Genomic DNA, 15137 nt, shown 5'->3' on the forward strand with positions numbered 1-15137 from the left:
AGAGAGAGAGAGAGAGAGAGAGAGAGAGAGAGAGAGAGAGAGAGAGAACCTTGAAGAATAACCAGATGTCTAGGAGGACCAAAGAGAATGAAACAATGTCGAGTGGACATGACATGAACATTTCTATCAGGAACTCACAGCAGCTGTGGCTATTTGCACATGAGAATCTACATTTCCTGGCATGGAAAGAGAAAAGGCACATGAATCCCCATCACTAACTGCAGAGCTATTAACAGCTGGTGACTTCTACAGGGAAAAATAAAATCAATTCTCTTTAGGGGTAAGGCCCCCTGCTAGGTCTTCTCCCCCTAGAGAATGACCTCCCATGAATTAATAAATTAGAATAACAAGTTGAATCCAGAGGGTTATTTAAAAAGTAAAGATGGTAGTGATGGCACATACCTTTAATCCCAGCACTCAGGAGACAGAGACAGGCAGATCTCTGTGAGTTCAAGGCCTGCCTGGTCTACAAGGAGAGCTCAATGAAGACCAGCATTATAAAGAAACCCTCTTGAAAACCAAAAAAGGAAAAAGAAAATAAATAATTCATGAAGGTGGGAGAGAATGTGGAGGGGTGGGGTTGATCTGGTTAGAGTAGGAGCCTGATCATGATCAAAATTCATCTTATACAATTTCCAAAGAATAAAAATATTATACCAAAAAGGCATACACATAGGCAGAGAGCTGGAGCTTATGGAGTTAGTTTCATGATATTCTCTGAATTTCTTCTATCCAGAAGTACAGCCATTAAATTTGTTCTCTCCCTTCCTCAATAATCCTCAGGAAACTTTACCTCTTTCATTGACTACCTGCTTTCAACACAATTATTTTAAAATTTAATTTGATATAATCAATTCGTATTGTTCATATTGTTTGTTTGTACCAGTTGTAATTTTATTCCTATACAATGATGTCTTGACTCTCACAAGTGATAGATCACTCATTGGTGACACTTGCTTGAGCTTTGATTTTAGTTGTCTGTGACTGTTTTGGAAATTTGGTCTCTACCTGTAGTGGTTTGAATGATAACGGTCCCCATAGGTGCATGTATTTGAATACTTTGTCCCTGATTGGTAGAAATTTTTGGGAAGGAGGGTTGGCATTGCTGGAGGAGGTATGTCGAAGTGGGTTCTGAAGCTTCCAAAGTCTATCCCCTTTCCATCTAACTATCTATGCCTCATATATGTGGATCAAGATATTAGCTCCTAGTTACTACCCCAGTGCCGTGCCTGCTTGCCTGCTGCTGTGATCCCCAGTATGTTCATGGATACTAACTGTGGGCCCCAAATTAAATATTTTTTTAATAATTTGCCTTGTTTATATTGTTATGTTTTAGCAGTTGAAAAGTAGCTAAGTTATCACTCCACTAGACTTTATGGTTCATAATGTAGGACCATGCAGTGTCAATACAAGTCAAGTGAGAGAGTCTAGCATCAAACCAATGAAAACTGCTACATTCCAACTGTCTAACAGAATACTAAGGAAATACGAGCTGCTCAAAAATACACGTACTTACAGGTATAACATCTGCCCTTGTATTAAACGACCAAATGGTACCATAAATGAACTAGAGTAGAAAACATGTATGGTTTATATTCACACAGTAGGTGTAAAGATTTGACATAACCACTGAGGCTTTGGGAAATCTCCTCATTTCAGAAGCATAGTTGAGATCCTAAGAAGCTGATTGACTTGTCTAAAACTTCCATTTATTCAGTGTAAAACCAGGGGCAAAACGTAATTCCTTAACTCAGTTCTTGGGTGGTTGGGACAGGTGTGTGTTTATCATTCTATATCTAAACTCCCTGTTCTATTCAATTCTCTACAAAATAGCTACGCTGTTAAGCTAACACTCTTCTGGCTAAGTGATTCTGACTGGAGAAAAAAGTTCAAATCTATGAATGTAATGTTTGGTGCAATATATGATATGTGTATTTGGTACAATATAAGATAAGTGCAAAAGGAACAGGGCCAGGAATGCCTAAATCACATCAACTATAAGTTAAAGTAAGTCCTTGTTTTAGAGATAGATAATATGAAGGTTTTTAAAAACGATATCTGTATGCATGGTTACTCTGCCTGCATGTCTGTGTAATGGTGATCTCTATGCATGGTTATTCTGCCTGCATGTCTGTGTAATGGTGCCAGATCTTATGAAACAGGAGTTAAAGACAGCTGTAAGCTAAGACGTAGGTTTTTTAAATTGTTCTTGGGCCCTCTGGAAGAACAATCAGTGTTCTTAAACACTGAACCATCTCTTCAGCCCCCAAATATTGTAAAATCAATTTATTTAACATATGATGCAAAAGTTCGTTTGTCCTTTCATATTTGTATTCTAGTAAAACTGAAGAAATAATGGACAAAAGTGGAATATAGAGATAAGTGGCATAGGTTTCTATGTCTGTAGTATGAGAAGTAATAAGGTATGACTGATGGGGGGGCCATGTGTCATAAATGGCATCAAATTTTCATGAAGAATAAGAAAGAAAGGGTAATATTACTTAGAGACCTAGATGGGCAGTGTTTTTTTAAAGAAAGGAAAAGAGAATAAATGTCCTCTTGTTCCTAGTTTAGAATAACTTTGATAATACTATTTTTTCTCTATCACCTTTTGTAAATCCCAAACTTATGTAATATAGGATTAACATTGAATACGTTCAAAAAGCGTTATTATGTCTGATTTCATCATTCAAAATTCACAGCAACCATCACACAGAGGCACATTATAACAAAGGCTGGTTTTTTTGTTTGTTTTGTTTTGTTGTTTTGTTTGTTTGCCTTTATTCCATTTGAAGGTTGGTTGTCTGAAGTAGGTAGACATGCTCTTACTGACCTCTTCTAGCCTGAATGGTTGATCAGATAGATGATTGTCATTTATCTAACAAGGAATCTAAAAGAGTTTGTCAAAGGTGTCTAGTTGAATATCCTCAGTTTGATCACAAATGTTCTTTACTCTGGGTAATTCTCTTTGCTTACACCAGCAGTTCCCAAAGTGTGTTCCCAAGAGCAACTACACTGCCATTACTTGGGGTCTTCTTATAAATACAGACTATTAGACCCCACTCTACCAAAATAACCACAATATACAAACGTGGTACCCAGGAAACTGAGGTCCTCAGTTGTGGATGCTGCCCGTTGAAGCTTAGAGCTACCAATTCCTTATCCAGTTACTTATATCTGCTACTGCAGACAGCACTTAACACACATTTCACTGCTTTTAGTGTTTCAATATTTTAAACCATTCTTGAAAAATTATATATGGCTACTTGATATACATTGCATCAAATATAGTAGGAGTAGGAACCCTGCTTGAAGGAGCAAGTAGCCTCATCCTTCTACTGATCATTTTGGCAAACTGAAAAACTTCTATAGGACTTGCATTTTCCTTGGGCAAAATTAAAAGTAAGAGTATACACAAAACCAGACACTCTCTGAAATGTAACAGGCATTAAATGTAAGTTAAATGTAGATTGATGACCAATATTAATAACGTATTAGTGACATTTTGAATCATTACAGGAGTAATGAAGTTTCTGAATTCAACTCACAAAATTTCAGAGAGGCTCCTCTATTTTTGGGGATGGGTTCAAAAGGAATTTTAAAATCATTTCAGTTCAATAGACTTGGTCTATGAAAAAGTACGATTTTGTGTGTTAGAGTATATTTATGTATGTACTTATAGATGTACGTGTGCATGTGTATGTGCATATGTATATCTGTGTGTATGTATATGTTTATATGTGTGCATGTGTGTATGTATGTGTGTGCATACGTGTGTCTATATCTATGTGTCTGTATGTGTATATGTGTGTGTATATGTATCTGTGTGTCTATGTGTCTGAGTGTCTGTGGAAGTCAAAGGATAACATAAGATTTTGTAATTCAGGAACTGCCTACCTTGGTTTTTGAGACAAAACCTCTTACTTAGCCAGAGCTCATCATATAGGCTAGGTTGCTTGACCAATAATTTCCAAAGAATCACCTGTTGTTGTTTCTCCAGTACTGAGATTATAGAAAGATGCTATCACTCATAAAGATTCGATGAATAGAATCTGTGTGCCTGAAAAGTCCTCCATTGACTGAGCTATTCCCAGCCCCATTTTAAAGTTGTTTTTTTTTTTTTTTTAAGTAGAGCTAAGATGCTAAGATGTCAGTCTCTAGTTTACATGTTGGAAAAGGGTAGTGCTGTCTATTGAGTAAACCTTTCATACGAAGCTAATCTGTACATTTCTCAGAATTCTCTACAGGAAAGGAGACATCAAGGGGATATGTATTACAAAGGGGATTTACTAGATTGGCTTAGATTGTATGGACTGTTCAACAATTCAGTGTGAACTAACCATCATCACACTCAGAATGAGTTTAAAGCTTGTGTTGTGGCCTCTAATTCTATATGAAAAAGTACTATGGCCACACATGTAATTTCAGTTTAAATCTATTACTGAAGGAAAAAAAAAAGGTTATGATCCCTATGTGGCCAGTGGTATACATCCCACTGCATGCCATCACAGAGACTGTCAAGTAGAAATTAATCTACAGTAGCAGGGTATGCTCTACACTTGTCTCAGCCAAACTTCTATTTCTTATCTATTTATCAGCAAGTGAAAAAAATACTGTCTATCTCTGGCTCATGTTTTTAATATATTAATAATAAAAAGACTGATGTCTCTTATTTTTTTTCCTTTCTTTTATTTTTAGGTGTGAAATTTCCAGGTCTCGGAAGTTCTCTCCTACTTCATATTTTCAAGATCGTTTTATCATCTGTATTGTTCTCTACTGAAGGCTTGGCAATTTGTCTCTTTTCTGAACTGTGGCACTCGGCTGAACTTAGCCTGCAAATTGCAACCTAACAAGACCTGAACGTGGCTCAATCCATTTTTATGCATGACATCACCGTTACAATTCGACACACTGTAGCATTTGAATATTTTAAAAGGGATGAGAATGTCGACTCATTCCATTTATCACCCACTGTAAGTCCTGAATTTTTCTCTCTGCTCCCATCATCTCCAGCTATTCGTGGCACTTTTTGTTTCCATTATCCTCCTCGCACATCTGTTCCATTTGCCTGATTCCAGTGGCTCCGAATCTGCCCATCTGCCTAATGTGTCAAGACGCTGGAACAGCTCTGCAGCACCCCCTAGGATATGTGAACCTCACGACTTCTAGATTCATTGTTCTATGTTTTTCAAAATAAACACACACCTTCTAACATGTACCATGTGTTATTTATGTGACTCCCAGTGTTCCTCACTTAGATAATTTTTTTACAGATTACATTTTTTTAAGGTTCCAGATAAACAATCAAACAAAGTGTGGGAAAAGAAAGCTGACTAAGCAGCTCAAGCCTGTTTTTGCCTTTACTGTTCATTAAAGAAACTTAAACTTTTATTTTTGGTGATATTATCTATCCCTAGCCCCACTATCCCCCAAAATTACAACCTATATAGGAAACTATTGAACAGAACTATCAAAAATTGTGATAAAGAGACTGAAGTATAGAGCTCCACGATTGATGATTCTGGTAGGGGTAGAGTGGGGAAGAAACTATCAAAAAAATTATAAAATGTTTGGCTTCAACTTAATCATTTGTACCATGAACAAAGGCAGAATTAGCAAAACCAAAATGAGCTGACCACATATGTATGAAATTTCATGTATAAAGAAATTATGGGAATAATATATGACAAAAGCTTGTGAATGAAAAGTAGTATATTTATGAAACCAATTTTCTTTAAAGGGCTGAACACAGGGAGTTGACTACATTCCAGGGAGAATACAGGCAATACAAATTAGACTTGTGGTATTTCTTTCTTTTTCTTTTTTTGGGGGGGAGGGTACATGGGAGTTTGGCAGGAAGTTTACAAGGATGATGAATAGACTTGAGAGAACTGGGAAGTGAGTATAACCAGGGCGCATTACATGAAATTCCCAAATAGCCAATAAAAGTATTATTTTGAAAAAGAAGAAAGCTAAACCTAGCACCAACTGTCAATTGTCTTTCGTGATGTTGGTCTACTATTAAGATCCCATATGAATAACTGAAAGAAAGCCTTGAATCTTCACGTACACTAGCTCAGTGGATATCAAGTTCCCTTGCTTCAGTAGACTAGTGGGCATACCACACAGTTGCTTAAGCAATTCTTAGTAAACAGAGTAAGTTCCATTTAGCAAATTTGCATGCCTCAACACGAAAGAAAGCAAAGCAGAGATCATAAAAGTAATGAAGAAACTGTCAAAAGAATCATAAAATGTTTGGCTCCAACTTAATTGTTTTTTTGGTTTTTTTTTACCATGAATAGAGGCAGAGTTATCAAAGCCAAAATGAGCTGGCCACTTATGCATAAACTTCCATTTATAAAGGAATTGGGAGAATAATAGATTACAAAAGCTTGTGAATGAAAACTGGTATATTTATTAAACTAGACAGTGTCCTGTCTGTGCCATTTGGAATCCCATCTTCCTGCTTTACATTCTGGTACAGAGCCACTGCTGCCCCTGGTCCAAGCTAGTCTAATTAAGACAGCTTTATCCATCAGGGGAGATTCTTCCAAGCAGGGATCTTTTCCTTTGGCATGTCCTCCCCTTCTCTTTTGTTCCTATTTTTTTTTCAGAAAGTAAACTAAAAATGTATTGAACACCACTGCCACACTATACCATTAATAGAACTATGCACTACTAATTTTGAGATCATTTCTATTTGCTTTCCAGCTACCATTTGATATAAAAATTTGCTTAATAAAGTTTTTCAGGTAAGTGATTATTTTTAAAATTAGGGGAACTTTCCCAATAATTATAATTTTTAAATGTGGATGCTAAGCCTGAATGTTCTTTGGGAAATTATGATAATAAAGCATCGTCGAACACATTTTAATAAAATGGTAAGAAAAATATGTTCACAAGGATAAGGTAAGTGAAAGATTAAAATCAATTATTAGCTCTAAGGAAGGGAATGTATAGCCAATAAATACATAATAAATATATTAAAAGGAAACAAAGTTAAAATAAAGCATAAGGAAATAGAAATTATTATTTGAAAATATTATTATTGCTCATTCTTTTTCTATTGTGTATGTGTGACACACACCTTAATTTTTCATTTTACATTTTGAATAAATGTTTCTGTGTTCTAATTGCTTGTGGTAGACTCGAAGAGGGTGAGGACAACAGGTGAGGAGGTCTTATGATGTGTCCAGTTCTAAGGCAACAGTTTTCAGAAGACTTAGCCCAAAAAGGACACTAAGTACTAGCATCAGTAAAATTTTAAAAATGGTGACACTTTAGGCCTAGAAAAGACAGATGAAATTTAATCATCAACTTGAATGCATGATGGATCAATTGACAGATGATAGTGGCAAAGTACTTTCCTCTGTAACTCAGCAAAGGACCAGAAACAATTCATTGAAAGGACAAGGGGGAAACTGTTAAAGAGAGTGAGAAATATTAAAGAAGCACTAAACATTTCAATAAAGGCTTTCCCTCTGGGACTGCACCTTTAAACACATTTGCCATTCTTTTGTTTGGACTCAGTGAGGTATTAAATTTAAATGTAAAATTGTTGCTAAGACAATTATCAAGTTGATCCCAAAGCAAGTATTAATGCCTGTAGTTCTATATGTTTCAGTGTGAGGTGTTTACCACTGTGACCTATGTCAGAGTTAAACCTCTTGTGACACACAAAACATCATCCTCCAGCTTCCCTTCTTTTCCTATCTTCCCATGAGTCTCTTGTTCTATAGTTAATCATGGAAGCCAGAAACACACACACACCAGAACCTCATCATATATACACATACACACACACACATCCTATGTCACACATATCATATATATCATACGCACACATACTTTGGAAAACTAATTCCCTATATATTAAAATATATGTATGAATATATATATATAAAATAAGGACATATGTATTTAATAACATGTTTTTAAGAAAACATTCTATGAAACACCACATTTTAATGAAAGTAATGAATGTATCATACCTATATATGTCTTATAGATGACACACATATACACATCTTATTGACATATATATATATATTGACATATATATATATATGATAATTCATATATATATGAATGAGAACTAAGACTTCTGGAAATACAAGAAATTATCATTATGTCAATAAGATGCATGTTTGTGTGTGTGTGTGTGCCCGTGTGTGTGTTGTCTATGAGACATATATAGCTACGATACATCTATCACTTTCATTAAAATGTGACATTTCATAGAATAACATTTTCTTTAAAACATTTTATCAAATAATTTTAATTTTCAATTTGTATTAATAGTATGCACCATAAAATTCTAAGATAAGACACAAGTTTAAGGGCATTGTTGAGGGGCGCTCAAAGAGCAAAGGCCTTATTTACTGACCTTTTGGTTTCTAGTTTTTCATCCAAACATCAGTTCTGGTTCTTTGTTGATAATCTTTGCTGGTGACTGAATAAACACTTCAACATTTATAAAAACCTTTAAGAGGCTAAATTAAGTTAATTTCTTTCACATAAGGAAGTTACTATAATTAATTCAAAGTGATGCCTCACGTATATGAAGAATGAGGGCCTAGATAAACAAAGTTAGCCTAAATCCTAGGTAACAGTCCCAGGATGAGTGTGCTACAGCAAGCAAGCTGCTATTTTGCCCACTGTGAAGCTGAGACAATGATCTGCTGTGTATTTTTCTTGTCTTGCGTTTCCCCAGTTGATAAGAGGAATGTAGCCACCTAGATCTGAAAAATGTCATCAGAAGTGCAGGATGGGCTCAACTTACCTGTTTCTGTTGCTGGAAATCCAGTCTGAAATAAGTGTTGACGCCTGCTGGTGACAGTGCTTGTTCCCAAAGCTACATGCCAACATTATCACTTCCCTCCGTAGCTCTCTATATGTTGTCAAAGGAAAAAAGAAGGTTAAAGAAAATGTTAGTATCTGAAAAAAATCAGAGCAAATCATTTTGAATGGATGGATGGATGGATGCATGGATGGATGGATGGATGGATGGATGGATGGATGGTTGGATACAGAGAGAAAAGACATATATGGGAAAGCCAGAGACAGATAGACCACCATCTCTCTTATGTTGGTTATCTCCATTGTCATTTTGGTTGGATTTAAAGTTAGCAATGAAGATATGTCCCTAATAGACCTGTTGTTTCCAGAGATTGTTTACTGAAGAAATAATACCCATCCTGAATGAACATGGCACTGTTCCATGGGCAGAGGTCTAGACCTTATTCAGGATATAGGAAGAAGCCAAACTGAACTGTAAACTTCACCTCTCCTTGCTTTCTGAGTGTGGACACTATATGATACTTCCCCTCACTTTCCTATCACCATGCATAATGACCCCTGGAAAGTATCCTTGTAAACCAAGGATCAAAGTAAACCCTACATACATTTAAACAGGAGTGACACACATATGAACTCACAAAGACTGTGACAACCTTTGTAACACCTGGACAGGTTCAAACCAGACAAGAAAAGATCAATTTTCTTCAGTTAGGTTCACTGTATACATAAACATCATGTTCCATAATAGGCTCCATGCCCCAGAGCACGTGGACATCATACAACTAATTCCATTTTGTTTTGTTTTATTTACATATTTTTGTCTTATTTGGTTTTATTTGTCTTTCTATCTGTCTCTTCATTCTCTCTTTCTCTTTTGGGTTTTGCTTAATACAGACAGAGAACTCACTTGAAGTTGAGTGGGTAGGGAGATAAGGTGTATCTAGGAGGAGTTGAGGGAAGGAAACTCCTTTCCTCATATATTTACATAAAATATTGTATGAAATAGATTGTGTGAAATAAAAACTCTACTTCCTATAATCGCTTGTATTGTTACAGCATGGAAAGAGTAATTCATATGGTAGGTAAGTATAAGATAACACAAAATAGATTTAGACACAGAAATCCTGTGAGGCTGAGTAGTGACTGAATTAGTCTGAGCAGGAATCAAGCACTCTAAGTGTTTCCTGGAGCTAGTCCTGCACTCAGGGGTGCAGATTCTGATCCCAAGATGACCACACAGACAGATCTTAAAACCCTGTCATGAACTGCTTTGTTCTCATAATCAGGCAACAGAAACTGTGTTGCTCAGCTGCAGTCTTCCCTGGAAAGTGAATGAGACAAAGGCAGCCTCATGATGCTAAAGTCACCGTGTCACTAGCAGTGTGTACTTGCACAGCTCTGGGGAAAGAGGAGAACAATAAAGTAAAACAGTACTCATGTTGGTAGGAAGCTTGAACGAGAGATCCATTGAAGTTATTTTTGGGCCATCCAAGTTTGATGTACGTCGCTGCAACTTGTTTTAGAATATATTCCTACATGGAGAATGGAAGAAACCAAGATGATATTAGTTTCATTCTTCCCAAATTCTGTAATTTGAAAACAAAATCTTGGTAATTCCATGCAATTCTTTTGTCTTGTGCTATTATTCAACTTACTATTTCAGACATAGAAGACAGCATTCTTTTCTTCTAACTGAATAATTTGCAGTGCTATTTTTTTTCCATGACCAATCTTAATCAAGTAAGGAAAATGGGGAATATCCGGGGGAGATTCATGCATGCATGTATATAACCATACACAGATACAACTTAGGAAAATAAGCATCTAATACTTTTTAAGGTTTCACTTTTGTTTATGCATAGGTCTGGGTTCCTATGTGAGTAGATGCCAACTATGTACATGTATGTATTCACAGGGGTCAGAAATAGGCCTCAGATCTACTCTAGCTAGAGTTAAAGGTGATTATAAGCTACCCACACCAATACAGATGCTGGTAACTGAACTGCAGTCCTATAGAAGAAAAGCCATTCTCTCCAACTGAAACAACAATTATTTGTACATTTTACAGCAATAGAGGCTACTCAATGCAAAGCTGTTAGACTGGCCCAACCAATAGGCTAGTATTATGGAAGAGAGGATACATAACACTTCCATACAGTGATGTATTATCGCAATTTCAAAAATCTACTCAACTAATGACGCATTTTGATATCAATGCTGATGTAAGATATGCTCTTTCTTACTTTAATGCAATCTTAGAATTTTGTCTAAGGAATGAAAGCAGTAAAATTACAGTAAGAACATCACTTAGCTTTTCCTATAAGTGAAGAATCTAACGAAACTATACCATTCAAAAGTATAAATATACACAAGAGTGTATTTTGCCTTTTTTAAGAGTTCCATACTTCAGCATCTTTGTTAGGGAAAAAGGGAAATATAAGACTTTCTCTAGAAGATCAACATCATCCCCTATCTCAAATGACACATTTCTTTGCATGTCTGTTGCTAAGGGCTTATGCAAAACTAACAACAATGAACAGGCAAGCCGTGATTATTCTCAATTTTAGAACAGTAAGTTGATAGAGTCACTTTGATGAAGCCTTTGGGTGAGAAAAACAGGAGGGAACGAGGTGTCTGTAATGAACATTAGACAACCTGGATGGTTCTAATCACGAATTGAATCTCTGACAGCCCATCTTTGAACAATTTCAGTTGTGTCTGTTAATTCACAGACTGATTATGTCACAAGTCACAGGATCATTTCATAAAGCACAGCACAGGTTCTTAAAATATCTGAAGAGAAATTTACAGTGCACTAAATTAAGAAAGCAAGGAATCAAAAGCTCATTAGCTGTACTTAATCCTGATATAATTCAAAATGATCATTGAATCCGATTAGTTGCTCTTGGCAATGCAATTTTGGTTTCCTGGGCTTTAAGCTTAGAAAATCTGGTCAGGTACCATTTTGGAATGTGTGTCATGCCTCCGTGTCTGCCTGGATTATCCGTTGTTTGCTGCCCTGTATCCCCTTGGACCCAATTATGGATGGGCTTTGGCCTCAATGTTGATCTTATCCTTGTTAATTAAAGAGGTGCATTGAATTCACCATGCCCTTCTGGATGAAAATAATGACTAAGAATCTTCATTGAAACTGTCTATATTCTGTTAAATTTTCTGGGATCTCTCTACTCAGGTTAAGTCCTTTGTGAACAGAGAGCCCTTTAACTCTGAAGAAGTAAGTTTGAACTTTATGGATTTGCCATGTACATTCTTTCTTAAATTCTCAAGCACTTAAGCTTAATTGACACTTTTAGGCCAGAATAAAAGGTAGCTTGTGTTAAATTTCTTTTTTCAAATAACTGTCATCGGTATTGCATAGAAAATCAGGACAAAAATAACAGCCTAAACGGGCAAGGGGAAATGAAATAATTCAGACTCAGTTGCATAGAGCGCATAATGAGAAAATATTTTATCTTCTGAATATTAGAAAGAAGAAATTCTATATTCTTACATTGAAGATATTGTAGTTCTCCATGCGGTCCAGTAATTTATCCAGAGGATAAAGAGCTCGGCTGGCAGCGTGCCAAGGAAGAAAATCCTTTTCCTCAGACAGGTATCTGATGATCTCTAGGGGAATATTCTGAGGCAAATAGCCTGCCCTGCACAGTCAAAAGAAAGTTAATGATAATTAGATACAGAAAAGATACATAATAATGCAAAAATGAAGATTTTACTTATGCAAATAAAAGACAGAAAGAAAAATTCATCGTAGTCTGAGGAAAGGACACTTAATGATATAAAAATAAAATTACTCTTTTTTGAAACAATGGCTTATTAGAGTGCCAGAGCCACAAAATACATGCCGAGTCAGAGAGTTAAAGTGTTACAAGAATACAAACACATCAGAATGTGTTTTCATAAAGGAGAGAACTACAGAATTTGAAGTGAGCCAATAGGTATGTTCTTGACAGAAACTCTTCAGGTAGAACAAGTAATTGAAAGTAATTGATCACTAGCTTGTAATTCCCTGTAGTATTATGACTTTTGTTTCATATTGTTCTCTAAAGGATGGATAAGGTTAAAATATAGATTGATATTTTAAATGTGTACATCATATGACAATATAAATATTTTTAATTCGATGCTTGGTGTATGTGTGCTTGTATATATTGTAGTATGGTGTATTAGTGCAGGTGTGTGCATACAACAGCACACATACGGAGGACAGGAGGTATCTTTGAGTGTCGATTTCCTCTTACTCACTACTATGAATGCCATGCCAGTTGGCAAAGGAGTTTACAGCAAGCCTGCTTTTAGCCTCCTTTCCCTCAGAGGTGCATTCTGGGATACTGACATAAGCCAACATCAAGACAACAAATCTGACAACATCAAGATTTTTATGTGAGGAGGATGATTCTGGGAGTCATGACTCAGGTCATCAAACTTATGTTGCAAACACATTACAATCTCGCCAGCTCGCCAGCTCAAATATAAAAGTATTTAGTATATTTGGAAATGAATCATTGGAAAGTTATCTGAGTACATTTTATCTATAATTTAAGTAGGTTCCATAGAATAAAGAAAATGAAAAGGTTAGTAGATCTTGAATCACCCATGGATCACATAGAAATGTGAAAGGGCAGGGATGTGTCTAATAGTATATCAGAAGATGGTCTTACCCTTGATGTCTCAATTATGCTAGCAACATCAAGTATTTTACTAGACTGGTTTTTTACCTTAATTATTGCTACACTCTGAATAACGGTATCTTCTCAAATTCTTATTTTAGGAACTAATATTCCATGTGATGGCCTCAGAAGTAGGCATTTGGGTAAAACATGAGAGAGTAACCCTCATGGATGATAGGAATAAGCTTTAGAAGAAGCACAGTTAAGCTTGCTTCTTTCTGTCACTATTGTCCACTGGGACAACGATTGCATACATCCAAACTTTTAAGAGATGGATGAATAGATAGCTAGATGATAGGTAGATAGATAGATAGATAGATAGATAGATAGATAGATAGATAGATAGATAGATAGATAGATGTGGAAGCAACCAAGTCATATTTATGTTCTTTGGGTTTGTGCATTCATGTGCATGCGTGCGTGCCTGCATGTGCATGTGTGTGTATGTGTGTGTGTGTGTGTTTTCCCTTCACGTATGTCTGTACACAACATATATACCTTGTGCAACAGAGCACAAAAAAGGACATTTAATTTCCTGGAACTGGATTTACAGATGGTTTTGAGTTTTAAGGGCTGGGAATTAAACCTGGACTCTTTGTAAAAACAGCCAATTGTTTAACCATTGACCATCTCTGTAGCCTGAACAGTTTAGTCTTGAGTTGATTGTGATGCTTGTTTCTATGTCTTTTTTATAGAGAAATTTTATTTATTGGTGCATAATAGAATATGATCAGGGTAGAAGAGAATTTATCATTCTCATTTACACATTTTTTGTAATATTTAATACCCAATGAGATATATTAAAGCCAGGATATAGGCAAATATATGTAAATATTGTTTTACTGCTGTGCTTATATTATTTGCAATTAAAAACTAACCCCAGATGCTGTACTTGAATATTTCTCAAAAGAAGGTTAAAAATATTCTGTGCCATTCTAAGGGTTTTGATATAGCTATGACATATGATCAATCATAATTCATGTAGCTCACCCTCATTTCAGAATTTTTTAACAGCGATTATAGTTTAAAACATTAGTATCTACAGTATCACCTTTCACAATTTATATTTCCTTGTATAAATAACATCAAATTAATTACAAAAGTGTGTAAATAAGTAACATTATCTTTTAGCTAGGATTTTCTTTCAGTAATAATTACACTTTGCTTTCTTGGGTTTGTTGCCACTAAAGAAGAGCATAATTTTTAATAACATTTTATGCTTTAAATTAGAGATCATTTTCAAGAGAAACTTCTCCTTTTCTAGTTGGTCAGAGGAATACAGGGGGTCTCCACAGACAGTGAAGTTTAATTGCCATTTTTTTCCTTCTGTAACTTGAGGGTAAGCACCTATTGCTGGAGACAACATACGTTCTGTGCACAGGTCATAAGTATCCAAGCTAGAACTAACCATGACTGGTACTGTACAACCTAGCCAGTTACCTGTAGCCAGAGATGTCATAGACCTGATGTATTTTATGAGCAGTATGATTTTCTATATAAAAAGATGATGTTATAGAAATAGACCGGCAACAGAGAAGAGGCTTAAAGCTGATTTTAAAATTAATGCATCCTGTACAATTAGATAACAATACTCTCTCTCTCTCTCTCTCTCTCTCTCTCTCTCTCTCTCTCTCTCTCTCTCTCTCTCTC

General features: G+C 35.8%; 1 protein-coding gene across 1 annotated transcript in view; it reads right to left on the bottom strand.

Annotated features, from left to right (window-relative positions):
• Positions 1 to 15137, bottom strand: part of Trhde (thyrotropin releasing hormone degrading enzyme) — a 371444-nt gene that overhangs the window by 29746 nt on the left and 326561 nt on the right. The window contains exons 13-15 of the mRNA XM_028759101.1: positions 12311 to 12458; positions 10234 to 10331; positions 8783 to 8890 (exon numbers count right to left, since the gene is read on the bottom strand). Coding sequence (XP_028614934.1) covers positions 8783 to 8890; positions 10234 to 10331; positions 12311 to 12458 — 354 coding nt within the window. The remainder of the gene's footprint in view (positions 1 to 8782; positions 8891 to 10233; positions 10332 to 12310; positions 12459 to 15137) is intronic.

The sequence above is a fragment of the Grammomys surdaster genome, unplaced genomic scaffold (genome assembly GCF_004785775.1).
Source record: "Grammomys surdaster isolate TR1022 unplaced genomic scaffold, NIH_TR_1.0 126271, whole genome shotgun sequence".
NCBI classification, from domain to species: Eukaryota; Metazoa; Chordata; class Mammalia; order Rodentia; family Muridae; genus Grammomys; species Grammomys surdaster.